Genomic DNA, 23,740 nt, shown 5'->3' on the forward strand with positions numbered 1-23,740 from the left:
GGGTGAGGTATTAGGGAGGGCTTAGATAGATTTGGGGCGGAGTCACCGCTCCTTAGGCCATCTGTTGACCTATGGGAATGTGGAACTGCTGCCTGGGGGAGGGGGAGTTGGGGATGTTACAGTTATGGTGAAACGTTACAAACCAGCAGGAAGGTTTGTTCTGCTATGCAGAGGACGAGGTACAGGGAAGTCCTAGGTAGGCACGGCTCTAGACAAGAACCCTCTGTGGGAATTAAGGGAAACCTAGTGATGATTCGGTGACATGAAGGGAAAAGAGCAAAACTACAAGTTTATAACATGGAATGTCCGAGGGCTTAATAATTTTGTCAAGCGCAACCGAATAACAGCTTACCTAAAAAGATATGGGGTCTCGATTGCATTCCTGCAGGGAATTCATCTATGGGGTGATAGTCTTAAATACGTCCAAAGACGTTGGCGAGGACAGATCTTTGCGACGTCTTACTTAGGAATATGCCTGGGGTACGTTGATATGGGTGACTCTGGGAGTCCCTTTTAAAAAGGAAAGGACCTGCCTGGACTCGAATGGAAGTTATGTCATAGTCGACGGTAGTCTAGATGGGCATAGCATGTGCCTGCTCAACGTATGTGCTCCAAATAGTGATGACTGGGATTGGTTCTTAGACAGGCCCACCTTATGCCTGACATGAAACTCAGAATTACAGGGGACTACAACTGTGAACACTGGATAGGATCCCACAGAAGCCGGATGCCAAAACGAAGGCGAGGGAGGCCATGCGCCAGATGCACAGCAGCAGCAGAACGTTGGGGGAACTGTGGGACAGGCTGGATAAATACAATAGAAATACAATACAATAGAAATAATAGAAGACGATGGTACACTGAAGGAGATAAATTTGGCTGTCTACTGGCTCGCCTGATTAAAATGGAAACGCAACCCAAACCAATGCTGGCGATACGTGTCGTACAGAATAAACTGGTCCATACGCAACACAAAATTAATGCAGTATTCGCAGCACACCTAAACAAGGTATATACGGAACCCCTAAAGGCCGTACACACCCTGAACATTGAAACATGCCTGGAAGGGATTGTAAACACCCAGATTAGACCTAGAAGCTGAGAAAGCCCTTGGTGCACCAATGACCAAGATGGAATTAAAAACTGCGATCATGCACATGAAAACAGCAAAGTCAGCGGGCACGGAGGGCCTCACAGCCTAATTTTATAAGCAACACCCGGAACTGGTAGTGGATAGACTGCTAGAGGTACTTGCAGATGCATGGGAGAAGAAAGAGCTACCGAGCTCTATGCAGGAAGCACTCAGGGGTAATACCTAAGCCTGGGAAGGACCCGGCGCTAACGAACGTGTACAGATCGATATCCATGCTGAATGTGGATCTGAAGTTCATAAGCCATGTCCTGGCGAGCAGACTGCTCCCCTATCTTCCCCAACTCATACACGATGACCAGTCGTGGTTTATATCCCGCAGAAATACCCTAAGGAATACCCACAGGCTCGCACATGTTATGCATACCTTAGACGCAGAGTCAGAAGAATGCACTCTGGACTTTCAAGACATCGAACAAGCGTTCGACTCTGTTAGATGGGAATATATTTGACGAGTATTGCATAAAATGGGCTTGGGCCCTCAATTTATCAATTGGGTAAAACTATTCTACACAAAGCCAACAGCCAGGTTTCGTACTGGAAAATATGTGTCTGAAAGTATGACGCTCCATAGAGGGACGCAGAAGGCCTGTCCACTCTCACCACTGATATTTTCCATAGCAATGGAGCCACTGGCATGTTACCCAAAATCAGTTCTGAAGAGAAACGGCATAAAAATCGGCCAGATGGAAAATGCAGTGTCACTCTATGCGGATGATGCTCTAGTGTACCTAAGTGACCCGACGCACTCTACCTCATTATTAATCAGAGTGCTGGAACAATTTGGGAAAGCCTCGGGTCTGTGATTCAATAAGTCTAAATCATAGCTGTACCCGATAAGACGAGCAAAGAGACTTGTGACATCCCAGCTCCCACAGTTGGAGCTCCCCTGCGCAGCGGAAACTGTCCGCTACCTCACCGGAGGGGAAGATAGTCTTTACGAACTGAATATAGGAAGGATAGTAGAAGGATTACACAGAAGTGTACAATTTTGGAACACACTGAAATTGTCCCCGATGGGCACAGTAGCACTGACCAAAATGGTGGTTCTGCCTAGATGCCTTTATGTCATACAGCAAAAGACACACAATTGATGGACGGAATGCTGAACAAATCAAAACATTCACCCCTAGTCAAAAGATCTGGGTTAAATCCATCATTCTTTTGCTCACCATGCCACCCCGGTTTAGACCTGGCCATATGCAAATCAGTCCTGACCATGTGCCTCTTGGGAACAGTCCAGCCCGAACTGCCAAGCCAGGTCCTCCCTGGACTGTTCCCATGAGGCACAGGGTCAAGACTGATTTGCATATGGCTGGGTTCAAACTGGAATGGCATGGTGAGCAAAAAAACAATGGATTTAGGCCCAGATCTCTGTACTGGGGTGAATGTATGACATTGTTCTGCATTCTGTCCATCAACTGTTGTTTTTGTTTGTCATACAGGGCTCTTTCTATGAAATTCTGCATAAAGTGTTTAAGGAATTGGATGCGCTGCGAACACTGCTGTTGTGGAACGGGAAGCGCTGCAGAGAAGGACTTGAGGTAATGAAACGGCAGTGGGATCGAGGGGGGATTAGAGATCCCTGGACCTGGAGCTATATTATACAGTGTCAGTTACAGCATGCAATACCATGGCTAGACACAGACCCCTACTGGGAGAGAGCCCTGCTCACAGGCACCTATGGCAGATAGCAACTGGGGGCCCTGCTTATGAAAGGAAGGGGCATACAGGAAGTGCTCCCCCCTCTGGTATGGCTGATGGCCAGGATATGGGACGGGACAGTAAGAACGGTCATTAAGAGAGTGCCCTACGCACCAGGCGCAGATGTCTGGTCGATACCACAGTTTTCCCAGGTAGTGCAGACAATGACGGTCAAGAAATGGAAAGAAGGGGGGTGCCTAATGTTGACCTATATCCTGAAAGTAGGTTCATAACATACCAAGACGTGATAGAGACATTCTCGCTAGGTGAAGGGCAATTCTTGCAATACGCAAAGATAGCAGCCACGGCCCGACAGCTCTGGTCGACATTCCCAGAAGCTCCGGAACACTCACAAACCCTAATAACTATGTTCACAATGGCAGGGGGGTGCAAATGTGTAACCCACTTATATAGAGCATTGAGGGAGGATAAACCAGGCCAGTCCCTTAGGGTAGAAGAGAGGTGGCAAACTGCCAGCGAACAGCCACTGACGCCTGCAGACTAGACAAAAATACACGAGGAGGTCCGTAAAGTGTCAATATGTGCTAGATTTAAGCAGATTCAATACAACATACACATGACGTACCTCTTCCCCAGACGACTGCACACTATAAATACAACTCGAGACCCAAGATGTCCCAGGTGTTGACACACGGAGGCCGATTTTATGCATATGGTCTGGCAGTGCCCCAAAATACAAGAATATTGGACAGAAATAATTGAGCAACTTAGCAGGATGACGAGATGGAAGGTAGCACTAGAAATACGGAGCTGTCTCTTGGGACTGATAACCAGAAATCCAAAACCTAAAACTAGTATTCGTTTTCTGATATTAGGGCTCATGATAGCCTACAGGCGAATAGCAATACACTGGCTAACCCCACAGGGCCCAGCTATAGATAATTGGAGGGCAGACCTTAACGAATGGGCAACGGCAGAGGAGGAACACATGAGGAAAACTAGACGGGATGAGAAACTGCCAGAGGTGCTGCAAGCTTGGGGGATGATGATTCAAGAGGTAGTAGCACTAACCCCACCCACACAACAAGATGTAAATGGGGGGAGCGACAGGCAACGGAGGATACCCGAAGACCAGAAGAGCAAGCTAGTGATAATCAGTAAGAAACAAAAAAGAAAAAAAAGGGGGGGCGGGTAGGAGTCTGAGCCGTAACAGAATGATGACTATCAAAAAGGCACCTAAAGTACCTATCAAAGCACTGAACAAAGGAGGCTGGTATAAGGAGGGAGGGAGGGAGGAAGGGAGGGGGGGGGGAAGTTGGGAGTTTGGATTCATGATCTCTACAGTTATGGAGCACTGCGTGAAAAGATGACCTGAATACGTAGCACAAAGATAGTTACGCTGTAATAAATGATGTAATACATGGGATATCCTGTATACGACTGTAAGAGAATATTGATTGTTTAATGAAAACAATAAAGAAAAGTAAAGAATAAAAATGAAATAAAAACTTGTACAAGCCTTTTATACTCCTAAAGGCTTTTTTGGAGCCTCTCCGGTTATGTTTGTTCCACAACACAAAGTGTCTCGCTTCCAGTCATTCCCTTGGACATTAACCGTGCTAGTATAAAACACTAGGGCTGATGTCCACGGCTCTGACATAGAACTGCATACCAGATATGAAATGCATTCAAATTTCTAAAAAAGGATTTGGTTTTATGCTAGATTTAATCAGTGCCAGATTATTACTTTGACACTTGGCTTGTGTTAAGGATAGAAAGACGGTGACAGCACAGATTAAAAATATCCTCTTCAAATTGATAAATTGATGGTGGATTCTAATGTAATCCTACTCCATGGTGTGCACTGGCTATATATTACAAATTCTGATCCAGGCAACAGAAAAAAATTACCACGTTGTGTAGATCTAAAATGTGTTGGTATGTGCAGTAGTTGTAAGGCCTGTGACATAAAACTTCTGAGTTGCTTGGGATTGAATAATTTTACATGTTTGAGTGCTGTATGCTAAACCAGTAGAACGAATTAATAGCAATCAATATCTGAGGGGAAAAAAAAAAGAATGAACTAAATAATTGCGATAGTGTGCACTGTTAGTTCTGATCTTTTAGCAGTGACTCCTTGAGCAAGATTATCCTGACACAAGGCCGGAAGTGAAGGTGAGAGCCTGAGATTTTCATTGAATGATTTCCATATTTTTGGGCAGGGAAGAAAATCACCTGCAGTAATGGATTTGGAGGCTTTCAAAAGTTTCTGCATTATGCATGAATGACTCCTTATTAAGCAAACATTTCCTCCTTTTAGGAAGTTTTTTATGCAGGTAGGATCTTTGATGGAGGTGAGCAACCCTGTGAGTGGTACAGAAGATTTTTAATACTCAATTCTAAGAGGAGCTGATGTAAGTCAGTTAGGAGAAGAGAAATATGGTAAAACATCTTTTAAGAATCACTTTGAGAGGAGCAAGGGTAACTTTAGGTAGCCCAGCAAGGAGATTGTTTCCACCAAATAGATGAAAGATGAGAAGGATCATATTTACTAGGTAGGTGAGCTTTAACTAGGATTCAGTATTACCTATATTCATACATTTCAGAAGCTAGGTCCTGAAGCTGCATTGTTTTCCTTCAATAAGTCTTGCTATTAATGCTACTGTATTAGCATGGTAAACTACTTTGCTGATGTTCTAGTTTTTTCCAAAAAGGTCCAGCGCCTTGGTCTGTTTAAGAGAACCTCGGATATTAAAACAACTCTCTGACCACACCATTTAACAGCAGAATTCTTTTTCTGAGCATACTTAGGATGTGTGGAGATGTCTGTTCATTATAATTGAATCCAAATTTAAAAGAGCAAGTTACTTACCTTCAGTAACCTATTTTCTGGTAGAGGCACAGTCTAGCTGAAGATTCCTTAACTTTTGAATTCTCCCCAGGTGTCAAACTGGATCTGGAAATTTTTCAGCAGTACCTCTGCTCGCCCGGGGACGGCATCGTACGGCTCCGTGAAGACGTTGACTCTGGTTGTGACATCATTGGAGCCATATAAGTATCCTCGGGCACACGGACTTCAGCTTCTTCTATGAACCCTTCTGCGCCAGAACGCAGAGCCACTATAGAAACTGGCCGTGGAAACAGTGTGCCAAAAAGATTTTAAAGATCCTTGAAACAAAAATTAAGAGTAACAATAAATGGTATGATAATACCAGACTCCAAGGAAAAGACATTAAATAAATCGACAAAGCACAAGCTACAAGAAACCTTGTGCACTGGCATATAAATCATCTTTTCTAAGGAAACATCTCTCACTCTACCGATCACTCACCAATGGAAATGAATGTTATAGTAATGCCAAGACAAGACCTATGAGACAAGACCGAATGGTTCGTGGAGTCATACCCCTGCATGAGACCGTGATCACCGGTGTATAAAATTTGTACTGAAAACGTGAAAAACCATTTCATCGTAGGTGGTTCGCAGAATGACGAGTTAATCATAAACAAGAAGTATGGTAATACCAAGTCAAGATAAAGGATTAAGACCAAATGGTCCATTTAATCACACCAACACATGAAACAGTGATCACTGGCAGATAAAAAAAAGTATTGAAAAGGAAATATAACCTTTACACTACAGATCTTTTGCAGTGCGAGGAAGATGGGCAGGGCGTTAAGGAATCTGCGGCTAGACTGTCTCTACCAGATAATATGTTACCGAAGGGAAGTAACTTGTTCATCTGATAGAGACATCTAGCCACAGATTCCTTAACTTTTGAATTAAATACCATAGCTATGCCCACCGGAAGAGGGTCTGCAAACTAATCCTACAAAAGTTTTCAACGAGAACCAGCCAGTTGCAATCAACAATCAACCAGATATATGTAGGAACTAGATGAACAAGCATCTGCAATGCAGTAGGTCTCTCATTTACGCGAGCTTGAGCTATTGGTCTTGTAAATGATAATGCCTTTTATTTGATTTTGTTTTTAAAACATAAAAAAAGGCATTGCCATTTATAATGCCAATAGCTTAAACTCTTGCAAATGCAAGACTATTGAATTGCAGATGCTTGAAGGCATCGCTGAGTTGCCCCCTTCTGTCTCCCATGGCCCCTGAAGTGATCCCTGTTTGCTACAACTTAAATAAACAAGCCGGTGGTCACAACTGCGCACGAGAGACCCTCCTGCAGTAAGAGAAACTCATTAAAGAAAATAGTGCTTACAGACTAAAGAAGACGTACTGTGTAACAACAAAAATAAAAGGGCCAGTCCTCATGGGAGGTTACAAATGAAGAAAAGGTGGTACTAAGGAGGGACTAACAAGCCTAATATCGAATCAGAAGCCAGCATTTACGAAGGACAGTGACACAAGCCAATGACAAATATGGGCGGAGAGTAGGAGGGGCTTCAAGTACATACTCCAATACAGCATGGCTCCCAGAGCAGCGCATGCGCCGCCCAGGCTCGACCTAAAAAGAGCTTGGGCTCTTTATAACAACCGTGGCAATAACCACAGTGAATGTGAATAAGAAAGAGCTCCCCAGGCACCGGAAAAAAACAAGCCTTAATGGAAGTAGGATAATACCCTATCAAAAGACATCTGACAGTCAGTCATTAGCATTTAACCCCAAAGGTAAGTGAACTCCAGACCCAGAAGGGCCAAAAGGCAAAAAGAATGCCATGTAAAACCCATTCTCATGAATTTCTTGAAGGAAACCTGTCCTTACAAAATCCGAAAAGGACTTCCAGGATGAATAAATCCATCCATCACAAGGTTTGAAAGATCAATTCATGAATCAAGAAAGACGACTTATAACCCAGCTAAGGAAGTCTTAATCCATCCCTGGAATAAAGAATCCTTTTATACGAAATGACCACCCGAAGGTTTACATAATGCAAAAGTGTTGTAGAGATGGAAAGACAACCAATCAGAAACTATCCTATTATAAATAGTATATCACACACCGAGAACTAATGGTGAAGAGAGAAGCAAATTGTTTCTCACAAATAAGTTTTTTTTTAATAAATATCCCTTCTACCATATAGATGGTTGAACTACATATAAGCATGCAATACTCTTATGTATCCCTCGTATACACACATAAATAGACAAAACTGAAAAACCAGCTCCAACTTACCATACAATATGACATTCAAAAGAATATCGCAACATCAACAAACACTGCGGGTGACTTGGCATTAAGACAATGCTGTCTGCCAAAAGTATCTTAATAGATCGGTACTACCTACAAGTAAACATACATGAAAATGTACCCTTGCCAGTAGCAAGACCTTACGACCACACTTGACCTAAAGGGTCAAATTGAATAAACAAATCAAACCTCTGGAAATTGCCCAAAAAGGAATATCCAGTTAGAATAAATGTCCACAATACATATGAGTAAAAATAACATCTGATTGTGAAGCCACATAACAAGGATAGATATGTGTGTGTGTGTGTATATATATATATATATATATATATATATATATATATATATATATATATATATATATATATAGTTCCACAAGTTGTCCCTAGAGCAAGGATGCACTCGAACAGCAGCTTGCTTGTGAAAGCCTTTATTTCAACAAAAACTGCAACCTGCATTCCAATAAAGTTTCAGCCTGATGCATTTCAGAGCTCCTTGCTCCTTTCTCAAAGGCTCAACACTGAGTTTCACAAGCTGACACACCTTTGAATAATTAATTCCCCGCCCTCTAATGAGCTTTGCCTTCTGGGATCTGTAGTGTGTGCCAAAAAATACCTGCCCAAATGGGTGCTGTGTCTCTCAGGTTGTTGCAGATTTTCAGCCCTCCAATGGGCCTCAGAGTGCAAGTTCGTTTTTCAATTAAAAATGCTGCTGTTCCACTTTAAGGTTCTGGCATGATTCCAACCTCGTGGCCCCCTTAAATGTCAGGGTGGTGCAATCCTCCACGGCTGGGCTGCCGAGATAAACACAGTTCCACAAGTTGCCCCTAGAGCAAGGATGCACTCGAACAGCAGCTTGCTTGTGAAAGCCTTTATTTCAACAAAAACTGCAACCTGCATTCCAATAAAGTTTCAGCCTGATGCATTTCAGGGGCAACTTGTGGAAATATATATATATATATATATATATATATATATATATATATATATATATATATATATTCGTTCACCAAATTGGCTCCACTCAAAGCGTGCTTGCCACGGTCAGTGCCAGCGTTCGGCGCGGAACCATGCCCCGAAATTATTATCCACCAAGACGTTTTATGCCACACTCCAGGAGTTCGATTATGAAATAATGTTTATTTAGTGGCCATCCATTGCCACACAGCACACCATCACCAACGCGTTTCGACTAACCAGTCTTGAGCACAGTATTTATATATCATTATCTCAAGTAAGCAATAGATCATATGTTAAAGCTATAATCTCTTAACAGCTACAGAGGATAACAGATGTATAATAGAGAAGGGACAAATATCTCAAAGAGACAGATAATATCCAACCTCCGGCCAGAATAATATAACATATATTATAACTATACATAGGTAAGAGCTACATCAAAAATCCACATAGATGGTTATAACCCTTATCCTACAGGATAAGCATGGCAAACCTGAACGAGTAAGAGTATCTTAATGCCATACAAATGGAAAACATCAATAATACCCACGTTACTATCTGCAACGATAAGCGAATAAACCTGCGGAATAGACGAAGAAAGAACCCTAACAGGAGGGAACTAAAAGCTGTGTTTCTTCACATCAACTAGATATTAATTGCTAAAATAAGGCGAGAAGTTGCCAAAAGAAAACTGTAAACCAAAAAACAGAATTTCCCGTGAAAACAGGACTGGTCCCTCACCAACAAAGACCTCTGGTAATAGTCTTCACATAAGAACCAAAAAATTAAATCCCTCGAGTGAGGATCCCCGCAGTGGAGATAACCAAAAACTCTACCACTGGTAGAAAAAAATCCCATGTAAGGACTCCTAGAAACACCACCTGTCCTTGATGCAACAAATAACATGTGCAAAGATCAGAACACCACAACCTATGACTTTACACTGCAAAATGCATATCACACTACAGTTTGGAGTCAAATCACAAACTAGGAGAAGTATCTGCTATACCAAGACAAAATAAGGAAATCGAGCTAATGGTCTGTACCACTTCACCTGCCCCAAAACCTACGCAAAGCTACCTACGCAAAGCTGCATACGCAGGGGCACCAAACAAATGAATGCCATCAAACAGCATGTCAATTAAAACTGACTGGACTGCCTCTGAAGATCCAGTAGTACGAAGCCATGCTCGCCGGCATGACGCCACAGAAGACGCCATGGCTCGACCAATATAATCAGTGTTGTCCATTCCACACTTAATGATTAACCTTGCAGCCTGCCGTCCATCTGAAATCAACTGACTCAATTTGCCGCTATTACCCCTGGAAACAATGGCTGTGCCAACATATCCTATTATGCGGTACAAAAGGGGGTGACATAAGTTGGCAGGGTATGCTCAGACGTGAGTCCCTTACTCACTTTGCCACTGGATTCAAGCAAGCCTGGCTGAAGACGTCTGAAATGCCAGAAACCGGTCCTAGGAAGCTTGTTTCCGGCCCAGGGAAGGCATGGCTTGGCAGTTCGGGCTGGACTGTTCCCGTGAGGTACAGGGTCAGACTGATTTGCATATGGCCATGTCTGAACTGGGGTGGCACAGTGGGCTAAAGAACGGTGATGGATCAAACCCAGATCTGTTGACTGGGTGTGAGTGTTTGATTGGTTCTGATGCTCCGTCCATCACCACCCCCTTTTGTACCGCTTTGTTCGCCGTAAGTTGGCAGGGTATGCTCAGACGTGAGTCCCTTGCTCACTTTGCCACTGGATTCAAGCAAGCCTGGCTGAAGACGGCTGAAATGCCAGAAACCGGTCCTAGGAAGCTTGTTTCCGGTCCAGGGAAGGCATGGCTTGGCAGTTCGGGCTGGACTGTTCCCGTGAGGTACAGGGTCAGACTGATTTGCATATGGCCATGTCTGAACTGGGGTGGCACAGTAGGCTAAAGAACGGCGATGGATCAAACCCAGATCTGTTGACTGGGTGTGAGTGTTTGATTGGTTCTGATGCTCCGTCCATCACCACCCCCTTTTGTACCAACATATCCTATTAGGCTTGAGATAAACGTCTTAGGACGGAAGCTGTATTAACGGAACGGAACTCTGCACTGGTGGGTAAAAACATACGTTTCCACAAGAGTTTTGCTTTCGTGAATCTTTGTCAGCTGGAGTATGAGGAAGACTATCCACATCATGGAACACTATAGTGGCTTGAACCACAAAACTGTGGTGTGTAGGTTGCAGGATCATCGGGGGCAGGGTGGTGCTTGTGAGCAATAGCCCGGCGCACCAGTATCAGGCTTAGCACATGCCCCCAGTAAAATTATCATATAGTGCCTCACAAAAGGGTAGCACTGATTCAATCCCTGACTGACCCGAATGAAGAACCTCAATGATGGGGTCTGTAGATTTCTCCACCGTAGGCAGAGCCAAATGTAAAACATCTGCCACCCTTTTTAGCACATCGGTCAAGGAAGAGCTGGCCTCCGAAGCAAGGCCAGGAGGAGATAGAAGGCTAGAAGCAGGGGAAAATTCTAACCTGCTTGCTTTGCCTAGCTCTGAAATCTAGCTACCCATCATATGAGGGGGATTCACAGGGTGCACCTCTTCTTCATTTCCTTCCATCAACTCCATAGAACTCTGAATTATTGGCTCCGCAAATGAGGCCAGCACTGCGTCGTATTGATATCTGGATCAGAAAATGGAAGGACGTTGGTCGACGCCAACGGCGTCGTGGACAGAATTAGTCACGGGGATGTCGACGCCTGTAGACTCTCTGTTGGGTCGTGCATTGACTCCAGTTCTGAGCCTTCTTCAATGCTTTCCTGAGGATCAGCTGACATTGCTCCAGAGTTAGTCAGCGCCACAGGTGTGAGCCCCGACGGGCTGTGCACCGGCGTCACTAAGGACCTGACCGCAGCCGAGGATGAATCAGTCAGTGAAGACACAGCCATTGTACCATTACCTCCTTGGGGCCGGGAGGCACTCCAGAGGAAGTTGAGGATCCAAAGATGGCATGAAGAGCATCATAATACTCTTTCATCTGGGCCCAGGTTGTCCCAGCTCCATGGAATGAAGCTCGGCAAGGGAGTGTCTTATGCATGAAGTTCTCAGCATAAGGGAATGAGGAGCGGTCTAAAACCACATCGTGAGACGGAGAAGCCCCGGAAAGCCATGATTTTGATCCCTTACGGCAGCGCTTACCGTGAAACGTGGGCGGGGACTTTGACCACTGACGTTGTTCACGGGATGTAACGTGACGCTCACAGGAACAGGCTCTGTAGCAGCTCGGTATTCAAATCAGTCTACGAAGTCGACCGCTTAGGAGTACTGGGAGTCATCAACAACCACGCCTTCATGAGCTTCATTCACCGCTCCTGCAGCGCCTTCAGTTTCAGCAGTTGGCAGGCTTCGCACTCTTCAGTGTCATGGTGCTCACGCAAGTACCACATTCAGATATCATGAGAATCTGTACCTGACCTCTGCAGAGCACTAGACCCACAGGATTTAAATCCAGAAGGCATAGAGAGTTCTGCACACTGTTTCAGATGAAAAAATCGTCACAGCAGGGCTGAAAAATAGCCAGAGATACGCTTCTCCGGATCTGCGTTGCAGTGCAGAAAAGAAGAAACTGACATCTGCTCGCCGGAGGGGACTTATATGGCTCAACTGAGGTCACAACCGGAGTCGACGTCCTCACAGAGCCGTATGATGCCATCCCCGGCATGCAGAGGTATTGCTGAAAAATGTCCGGATCCAGTCCGACGCCTGGGGAGAATTTAAGAGTTAAGCAATCTGCGACTAGATGTCTCTATCAGATGTAATGTGTAATTTTAGACAGACTGGCCTTTTGGTCTGTTTCTGAAGGCCATTTTTGACTCTGAGCAGATTCTTGACACTTGTAAGAAGGCGGGAAGCCTGACACTGTCCATTTGTCACATTGTGTTTTCTCAAATGCAACACTTGTGATGGAGGCTTTGCGCTTCATCATTCTAACCCAAAGTTTCTGTCTGCTGAATGGCAGTTGCTGGAAGGAGACCTTGATTGGAGCAATCAATGGAAGAAAGCGCTTAGTATTAGGATCTGTTTACCAGTGCCCTTATACTTTACACTACTATATGAAGTGTTTCCCTCTCCTGAAGTGAATGAGGGTTGCAGTCGTATTCTGCTTTTATGACTGATGTTCTTCAGAGGTTTTGGGTTTTCGATCCTGCTGTCCAAAGGCCCATCAGAGGAGTTGCAGAATCCTAAGGAACTGGGACTAAACCCCCTCCTCAGCAGTCTCGGGAAACCTTTGACACTAGGGGGCTCCTTACGAGTTGTACGGATTTGAGGTGTGAGGATACCTGTGGTCTGGAATATCCGATTCCGGCCAGTATCTCTGCATTTAAATCTGACCATTAGTAGTTATAGTCCTAGGAATGGGGAGTACTTATGCAGACCCAGGAATACCGAATGAAAATTCATATCCTTCCCTCTGTTTTCCGGACTACTCCAATTACATGTTTTCCTGCTCTGATCAGCAGAGGGTGCCAGTGAAAGAGGGGGATGAGGGAATGCCCAAGGCTATAGTAGTCTGACCTGGCTAGGAAGAGGGGTGTCTTCCTCCTGAGGTGCTGCAGGGAGTTGGCATGGTCCAGGTTGTAACCATGCCCACAGCCCCTGACCCCTGTTCTGCAGTTTCAGAGTGCAGATCACACCTGGTGAAGATGATTCTAGTATTGTTGTACCCGGTAACTTCAGGTCCTGAAATACAGGACAACTCTGTTTTATAGCAGAGTGCTATCCTGCTGTTCATACCACTCCATCATACTCTTAATGAAAGTCTTAATTGTCTGTTTGTAGCTTTGGGTGATCAGAAGTTAAGGGGTGGTAAATTAACCCTTAGGTGATGCATACAGCAAGGAAAACCTCCCATCAGCGACAAAATAACTTGGACAGAGCAGTAGCGGTGCTGGAGAAGTGGAGTCACTAGGAATTTGGCACATGAAATGTCCGGATACAGATTTGAGAATGGCACAAGTAGATTACTTAGAAGGTCAGATTAGACTTAGAAATGTAAAGGCAAATGATGCATGTCCCACTAAAACCATTAACCTAAAGATGCATCAATACTACAGCTGCATCTCCATGGGCAAGGAAGGGCAAAATACCAGAGTGAAACAAGCATATTTGTAATGTATATTATGACGTTCTTGATTTGTTTAAGGCTAAAATTCTGAAACCAACTTTTTTTGCATGTACATTTCCCACACTCTTTATAGAGTATTTCTCAATTTTAATGTTTTCTTTGTTTCTTTAGGTGGAGTCTCCAGTCATTTGTAAAATTCTTGACACAGCAGATGAAAATGGATTCCTTTCAGTACCCAGTTGAAAAATGACAGAGGATGATCAACTGAATAAAGCAATTATACTTTAAATATAGTTGGCATTTTCTTTGCCAGCCCGGTTTCTTAAGAGAAAATCGTTAGAGTAATATCAGCAGGACTTTACAAATGGAATGTCTGTGAATCACTGTAAATGTATGTGTATATAAGGGTTTGTCAATAAATTTTTAATCTGATATCTTGTTTTCTGTTTCACTCGATATGTTTGTAAAACCTTAATTAATGTCTTCAGTATTGTTACTTAGCATATCTATTTAAGATGTTTATTTTTGACAGATGTAACTCTGCAAGCTCTCAAAAACATGACAAAGGGTAATGCAGCAAAGGAGCCAATCTGGCCTTTTTCAAAGACTGTCTAAGCAGAAGTAGCTCCTATTGGAAGAGAAGCTACCTCCGTATAAGGCTATAATCCTAGAACAGGTTCTGAAAAAGAAGAAGTTCATGCCTTGGACCTTTTTTGCTGCAATGTTAGGAAGAGCAAAGGTGTTTTTTTATGAAGGCAACGGCTACGAGATGTGGTCCGCAAGTGAGTTCTACATTTATAAAAAGGAGATTTTCACTTCCAGGAGGCAATGGGGAGTTTATGCTCCAGTTCATGGCCCTAGGTTGAATGAAGACATAAATTGTATGTGCCTGTCTCATTAGGTTAGCACAGACATCCAGTGCAGTTGCTATGCGTGTCATTCACTGATGTAAGCCTGCAACAGAACCCACAGGGCTTGAATCCTAAGTGAACGTGGAAAGATTGGTGACTTTGGATCCCATATGTATATATAGAAATATAAAGTGCAACTATCGCTCCAAAGGAGCATCTTTGCGCTAAGCGGGAGGGAAGAAAATACTCTAGGCTGCTGCCAAACAATGCGGGGATCATATAAGCAAGTGGCACAGGGCGTCCGGGGCTGCAAAGATCCAAGTTTTCAGCTATTTCTTAAGGGTGGAATGTGAGTGTGTGAGTCTGAGATGGCCAGGAAGCAGGTTCCAAGCTTTTGCTCCACGGACAGCTACATATTTTCAACCTTTTATTTTCCACCTAAAAGGAGGAGGTTTTCGGTGTGCTGATGAAGATCTTAGCAGACAGGAAGTGACGTAAGGAGTGAAACTGGCCATTAAGTATCTAGTATCTGATGCTATGGTCGCTCTGAAAGTGAAAAGCAAGATCTTAAACAATATTCTTTTATGTATTGGCAGCCAATGTAGTGTCTTGAGGGCTGCTGAAGCAGAAGATCGGCGAGGTAGTTTTATCACCAGACGTGCTGCAGCATGTTGAACTGTCTGCAGTTTGTTTAGAATTGTCTTATTGGTCCCTGCTTTCAGGCTATTGCAGTAGTCCAGTCTAGAGGTGATGAGGGCTATGCCCACTGTTTTTCTTGCCGTGTACGGCATGAGATTAAAGGTTTTAATCAACTGGAAACACTTCCCATCCACCACTAGAGATTGTGGCCAAAAGGAAAGTGATGTATTAAATTTTACTCCTAGATTCTTTACCACCTCCACCGTTCCCGGTGGAGGGGGAATGTCTTTGGGCCACCATAAGCTATGGGTAAAAGGATTGGCCTTTCCTAGCAGGATGAACTCAGTTTTTTCATTGTTACATTTAAGATGATTAAGTTGCATCCAGCGGATGACTTCTGTAAGACATAATTGAAACTGTTCTTCTGCAATGGTGAAATTCTTGTCAAGCACTAAGATCAACAGAGTATCATCAGCATATGAGGATGTTTCACTCTTGAAGGAGGATATCAGTTCAATAAGGGGGGCCGTATATACATCGACAGAACTGGGCTGAGGGCGAATTCCGCCCTGCAATACGCCAGATTTCAGTGGTTTTTCAGTTGACCGATAATGACCAAGAGTAACCACTTTCCTATGGTTGGTAATGAAAGACTTTAGCCAGGCCAAGGCTAGGTGGGAAATACAGCAAGTCTTCAGACGATGTACTAAAATGTTGTGGGAGATGGTATCAAATGCAGCTCATGGATCTAATAAGATCAATACTGCATTTTTCGCCATGTCCAAAGCAAATTTGAGGGTCTCTGTAATTTCTAGCAGTGCAGTTTCAGTGGAATGATTAGATTGAAATCCTGACTGGCGAGAATATTAACCTTTTCTAGGAAGGTGGTCAATTGGCTATTGACCAATTTCTCTGTGATCTTACTTAGGCAGGGTAACAAGGAGATGGGCCTAAGGTTGGAGAGAGTGGTGGGTCCGCTAATTGCTTTTTTTAAGGGGTTTTCCAATCAGTGGGAACTCCTGCAGTTAGGAGGGAGGGATTAATTATGTCATTCATAACTGGATTAACGATATCAATGATGGCATGTAACACTTCCGGAGGGCATGCATCAAAGAGAGATGGGGATTTCAGGAAAGAATGGCTTGGTGTGACCGATCTAAAATGATGGTATGGAAGCTTTGAAGATAAGGACCAGCCTTATGGGGCACTGTTGGTGTGGCTATGGGGGGGGCATATACCATATTATAATCAATTTGTAATGTTTGAAATTTTTGTTAAAAAAATCTGGCAATATTGTTACATAAAGTTTGTGAGGGGGGAGTGCGGAGAATACTACCAGGAATGGAAAAGATCCGATTAGGTAGGCCGGGGTGCTCAGAAGTGGTGTACGGATGTCAAAGAAATCAATCAGGCTCGTGAGGGGGAGCTCACGCGTCCACGTATACTTTGAGGCAGCGTGGGTATTGGAGTGAATCGGGCTCTTCAGGGGAATAAATTCCTGGCAGTATTCTCTGCACGCCGAGATTCCTAATCCTCCACCATTCCATCGCAGAATTGACGTACTGCATACACAGCGATTTACCTGCCCTTCGCTGCCCCTTCCTGCCTTGATTGATTCTCTCCGCTGGATTCCTTTTTTGATTGATACTGCTTGTGCTACTAGAACTACCTAAGAATTTGTAACCATCGTCCTGATGACCTTAATTTGAATAGGTCGAAACGCCGTTGACTTTGCAGCATCATCCACGGCCTCCATGGGATCAATTCAAATTACCTTAAACACATTTTTGCTGTATTTCCCTAAGTTATGATTTTGATTCCCAAATTATTGTTTGTTTTTACTGTTTTTAGCCGTATCACGCTGCCTTTATTACTTGTGTCACTGCACCTGCCACTTACACAAGCAAGTTCAGTGCACATTTGGTTGTTATGGTTACCTCAATCTAATTGTAATATAGTGCTGTTATAACTACCTGCAAATAACAACCCTTATCCCCAAACCCTTGGTCTCCCTGTTTCCTTTTTCCTCCCCTAGTGATTTATGCACTTTATGTAACAGTCTTTCTTAAATGATTACCGGTTGAGACATTGTTGTTTTTGGTGCACATCTTACCCGGTCTCAGCTGAGTCAATGGATTTACTCCTGTATTACGTTCCTTATTATTATGCTCCAGCGCATCCTTAATCTGGTTCTAACGTTGCTGAAGGTGCGCTCCCTTTGAGATGCTCCACAACTGCAAACTCTGAATTCTCACCTTCAAAACGGCCTTTCTAGTGGCTATAACATCTGCCAGGACGGTCAGTGAGTTACAGGCACTGTTAGCATACCCACCATACCTTACCTTCTACCCAGACAAGCTTGTCCTTCAGACTTGAACATCCTTTTTACCAAAGGTGGTAAATCCTTTCCACGTAGGCCAGTCCATCACAAGGGAAGATGGTGCAGAAGTAGACCATCTCACGATGGATAGTGCTCTGCATCAAAAGCTGCTATGCACTGGCCAAAAAGCAGCCCCCTTAGAGTTTCCATGCTCACTGTAGCAGAGCTAAGGCTGCAAGCACTGTGTTAACTGGCAGAGCTCCTGCCCTGATATCTTTCTGGTAGCAACATGGTCTTCCTTGCACACGGTTATGAAACACTACTGCCTGGACAGTCTGGTCCAGCGGGATGGTCACTTAATCCATTCGCTCCTACTGGCCTTTTTAGTCTAATACGTATTGCAGCCCCACCTCTGGGGAGGTATTGCTTGAGTATCTTTTCTAAGGTAAGTAATCTGTGACTAGAAGTCTCTATCAGATGAACTAGTTACTAACCTTCTGTAACGCCTTATCTGGTAAAGACTCTATCTAGCAGCATATTCCTTACTGACCCTCCCTGCTCTGGGAACGGATTATAGTGTAAAGGGTTAACCCTTTTAAGGTCCTTAGGTTCGCACAGCAGTGGTCATTGTTCCTTCTGGCTCCCCTGTTCAAGCTTGGAAAGTCGTGAAAAGAAGGTGCTGTCAGTGTGCTGGAGTTGGAACCTTTATAGGCACCGCAGACGTCATTTCTGGCATGGACTAAGCCTCCTACTGGCATGCATTGGTACTGCTCGTTAAAAGATTACATATCCAGTCTGAAGCCTGGGGAATATTCTAAGGTAAGAAATCTGCGGCTAGATCATCTCTACCAGATAAGGCGTTACCAAACGTAAGGAGCTTGTTCATTAAAGTCTGTAGATGGAACGTTGCTCATTGTGCAAGAAAAAATGGTCTGCCATAATCACTAGTACCTGGGGTTGTTCCTTTGTTGCATATTCTCTACTGAAGTGTGCAAGCTGGAAACTCAAGCTGTAATCGGGAAGAGTGAGTCACAGCGAGAGTTAACCTCAGACATAGAGTAAGAGACATCACCCAAAGAGGGCCTCAGAGAGACAGATACGTATTGGCCCCAAAAGAGAGCCCTATGGTGGGGAGAGTGTGTGGCACAGCGAGGGAGGGGGCGAGGGACAAACCTCTCCAGGGAGAGACCTAGGGAGAGCACTTACAGAATAGTTGATGTACAAATATTGTAGTCTGTGGTTCAAGGTCATCTGATTTGCAGGATATTTGTGCTTCTTCAAAATCCATCAAAGTTCAATTCCTTTGGTCAATTAGACGGTTAACACCATGTATATGAGTCCAATTTGAATGCATGAGAAACCAAACCGGACGCCAGTGAGAGGCTTCATTAAGACAAAGCCCACACCCAAACCGTTGCAGATGTGACGCTGAGAGAGAGAGCAAGAGATTGCCTTGCAAAAAAAAAAACAGCAAGCCAAGAGTGCAGTGCATAGAGAAAAGAAGATAGTAAAATAATGTGCTTGAGAGAAAGAATAGAACCCAAAGAGTGTGTGCCATGGACAGTGAGCAAAAGGCACACAGATGATGGATGGAATGCAGAGCAAATCAAACATTCACCCCCAGTCTAAAGATCTGGGTTAAATCAATTGTTGTTTTGCTCATCATGCTGCCTCAGTTTAGACCCAGCCATATGCAAATCAGTCTTGACCCTGTGCCTCATGGGAACATTCCAGCCCGTACTGCCAAGCCAGGTCCTCCCTGGACCAGAAACAAGCATCCTGGGACCGGTTTCGGGGCATCACCCCTCAAAGCGCCGCTACGTCACGTGGCACAGATGCGTGATGCGCACAGCATTCCGGTTTCACCAGACGGTCACTTCCTTCAAATGCTCCTGAAGCGGACCCCATGGCATCTTTGAGGTCCGTGGAAGGGTGAATGCAGGTGCCATACGGGCACGTTACTTTGATGAAGTGAGTTGGGTTGCGATTACCAAAACAATCAAGGTAACTCATTGGCCATGTTTTATGTAACTTGGTGTTGTTTGTTTTCGAACCTCTGCAGCTTGTGACTATTAGCCACCGCCCCCCACCGGGACCCATGTTGCGAGGTTATCCAAAACTTTATGTAAGCCTCGTTTTTTTTAACCAATTATTTTAGCCTGCTTTATTCACTGGGATCTCGAGCCCTACCACCTCTCGTGATTCGGTTGTATAGTCATGTTCACTGTTTTTATTAGTAATCTATCGGTAATGTACGGGTAGGCGTGCAGTAATTTGAGCATTCCTTTTCTAATTTTGATTCTGGTACCATACAAGCAAAGAGCCTGGCATGCCATCGAAAGCACCGGAATAGCACGACGTGATAGTACTAAAAATTCACATATTACTGTCACTGATACAGCACTATAGTTTACTAACGATAAAACTAGGTGCTGTACTTTGAAGAGCACTAAACAGCAGCATGAGTTTGGTCACTTATGAACATTCCCAATGCACGTGAGCTATCATGTATTTTGTGCAATGTGATTTGTTATGTCTAGCTGTAAGTCTCTTTATTTCCACAGATACTTGCGGCTTTCAGAAATCCTGAAGGCTCAACTACAACCGTGAGTCGATTTGGTTTTTACCCACTACAGGTTAGGGTTCGCCTTAGTGTGCGCATACCGCTGTGGTGTGCTGGTCCTGATGAATGCTTCGCTAAGAGCAATTTGAAGCAGAAACATGTTGACCGATTCTTCTTTTTAGGTCTCGCCTACGCAGCGCGCATGCGCTGCATAGGAGGACCTTTAGCCGTCGTTCTGCTCTTTTTCGAAGCACATACTTGTGCTTGTGGCGGCATCCACCTTGCGGGAGCACGCAGGGGAGCACCACAATCATGAATGTGTGCTTCCAAAAAGAGCAGACTATGCGCGCACCACTCCTGGGCTCACCTCCTGCTTCCCCCCCCCCCCTCTCTCTCTCTCTCTCTCTCTCTCTCTCTCTCTCTCTTGCTTTCACCATCCTTTCACGTTCACAGCCGCGTCGCTTTCACAGCCGCGCGGCCAATGCTCGTTTATGCACTTCCACCACTGGCTCTAAGAACCTTACAAACGGCTCCCATGTTTTTACCTCCTTCTGTGACAGCCGGCAAAGTGCGAGGACAGAAGCTCTGAAGACCAACACCGCCCAACCAATCACACTGGCTTGTCTACAGGCCTCCATGCCTATACTGGCGCTGTGTGCGGCAACTCTGCCTCTGTGCATCTCTTTCAGGCTTCACTGCTCTCCTCCAATACATCAGATTAAGCCCCTCCCTCCCACCACTCACAGCAACAGTATTGGATTTTTCTAGTAGTTAGCAGGGCCTGTCAGTAGGGCTAACCCCCTCTGCGCCTCCCCCTGTTTACAGTGCCCGAGGCCGGGCTATGCGGCGTCCCTGCGCTGCTGCCGCAAACCCGGAAGTGTCGTCCCCTCCACGCCAGCATCCTGTGCTGTCGTTGGTTGGTTGCAGCAGAGACGCTCTTTTCAATCTGTGAGAAGCGGAGCCTGTGCTAGGTGCACGGCTCCACAGCTCTCCTGTCTGCCCCACCCCTGGTGCACCTATAGCCCAGAGTAGCACCGCCCAGGCACAACCTGCTACTGGTGCTTCATTAGGAGACCTGGCCTCCACCAGTCCCTCCCCCGTGATGCGGAAATAGTACATTAAACACCAACCTGCGCGCCGGCTTCCTCTCCTGCACGCACCACACCTGTAACCTGCCAGCCTCTTCGCAGGGCTCTGACTTGTGCCCTCCACTAACAGCTCCGACAGCCCACCCATCATGGCCCAAAACCAGCACTCCGGCTCTGCAGTCAGCGGTTCCCCAGGGGGCAACGGAAAGCCCAGGAAGGTAGTACTCATCACCGGTATCACAGGGCAGGTAAGAGTCTAGGTGCAGCATTATGGCATGTGGGTATCTAATATGGCCCGACTTAATGTTTTCTTTTAACTTACCTGTGCATTCCTGTCCCAGTAACGACATATGCTTCCGTTCCTGGGTTCACATCCAGTTTAAAGCTGCTTTCTGGGAGCTGTAATCTTAGTTAACATCGGCTGAATTTAACTGAATTATTGGATGATAATATTATTCAAAATACATAAGAAGCATCGTAAACATGGGTTTTTGGATGCTTGAAAGATCATATTCCACCCTCTTCGACCATGGAACTGTAGTTAAGACAATTGAAATTTGGCAATGTAAAGCAGATGTTCCATCTATAAAGTCCCAATAAATAGAAATGGAGGACGGGAGCGGGACATCAGATAGTAGTGGCCAGTTGTTTGATGCGGTTCGTTAACTATAGCTGACTTTTTGTCTTCAGTTCCTAGTCTATAATAAAGCTTTTCACATAACTACAGGACTTCAAACATCACAACGATAGAAAGGTATGTCTGTGAAAGCCACTATCTTGCCGTTCGTAGCTCTTGAGAGCTGTGAGTGGTTTATCCATTGGTGGTTTTCGATTTAGGCAGTGAGTGGTGGACTTGATTTGTGTGGACTTACATATATTATTTGCCATTAGTTTTGCAGAGTAACTTTTTTGTGTTGCCATCATTAGTTGTTTTTTAACTTGGTAGCTATCGTTTGGAGTTCAAATCAGACACGCTACTTAAAAGAAGGGCCTGATTAAATTAAGTTATTGGTTTACTCGTAGTTGACTTTTAGAAATTATGAGTGTGCTAAAATTACATTACAAAGGTTTTTGTGATACAAACACTACACTAGTGCAGCACAATTGTATCAACAGCATTGACATAGCCAATAGGTCTCTCTTTTGGGACCTTATAAGTATTTAGTTATGCAGCACAATATCCTTGGTGCAGCAACATCAACTGTTGCATGGCTACTCATTTATAAGGTCCCAAAGGCGAGACCTATTGGCTATGCCAATGCTTGTTTACATTAGGATGTACCTGGTCAATTCAACCAGTTATTAAAAACATCCAACACACTTGTTTTTACCCGTGCCTAGTTTTTCCACCATTACATTTTTGGGGGAATAAAACAAAGGCATTTTTCATCACTTTTTTTACTCCAGTATTGCACTCACGCCATACACCAAAAATCCTGCTCCGCTGTAGTTGGGCGCCGTAGCACACCAGAGAGGCACTCTGCCCCTCTCTGGTGGGAACCCGATGATGAAGCATGTCACCAACTAGGTTGGCGAGTGAGGTTTCTTATATCAAAACAAGAGTGATTTCTTTTGCCGGCTTTTCGTTTGTTGGTTGCACTCTTTTGTTGAATTGAAATATAGTTCCCAGATAGGTATAGGTACTTACCAATTCAGTTTCAGCACAGGCAACTACCCATATCCTCTGGCCTTTAATGTAACCATTTCAAAAGACTAATATGTTTGTTTAGTCTAAATCTATAACCAGTTTATCCCCCATAATTATAAACTTTCAGTTGCTGTTCAAGGCTGATGGCTATTATTGAGTTTTATATAGTGCGAACTTGACCAGAAGGTGTCAGAGCGCTTTACAGAGTAAGCACGACAATATTAACACGAGGTACATAGGGAATACATGTATATGTAGAGGCGGAACCTCACGTGTCAGTGGGGCACAAAGGAGCTTGCACTCAGTGTACTGCTTTCAGATGAATTTATTTCCGACAATGCGTTTCAACCTCAAGGCCGTGACGAAGACCGGTTGAGGAATGGTAGTAGGTTTTCTTTTTCTTTTTTTTTTTTTTAGGCTTGAGCAGTTGGGGGCATGGGCGTAGGAAGTGTGGGGGACGCGGGGGATATATCCCCCCAGATTTTGGAGTGGGGGGGACACGGGTGGGGGGGACAAGGGGACAAAGGAATTTCCCCTCTCCCTTCTGTTATCGCAGGGCCATTAGCACGGGAAAGCGC

At 44.5% G+C, this 23,740-nt stretch overlaps 1 protein-coding gene across 2 annotated transcripts in view; it reads left to right on the top strand.

Moving 5' to 3' along the window:
• The window catches only part of ERLEC1 (endoplasmic reticulum lectin 1), a 256,106-nt gene extending 241,621 nt beyond the window's left edge, over positions 1–14,485 (top strand). For both annotated transcript variants that reach the window (XM_085612592.1, XM_085612593.1), the window contains one exon: positions 14,225–14,485. In XM_085612592.1, the coding sequence (XP_085468718.1) occupies positions 14,225–14,296 (72 nt within the window). In that variant the 3' untranslated portion in view covers positions 14,297–14,485. The remainder of the gene's footprint in view (positions 1–14,224) is intronic.
• Positions 14,486–23,740: the final 9,255 nt, after the last annotated feature.

This window comes from Triturus cristatus, chromosome 6 (assembly GCF_964204655.1).
Source record: "Triturus cristatus chromosome 6, aTriCri1.1, whole genome shotgun sequence".
In the NCBI taxonomy this organism is placed as follows: Eukaryota; Metazoa; Chordata; class Amphibia; order Caudata; family Salamandridae; genus Triturus; species Triturus cristatus.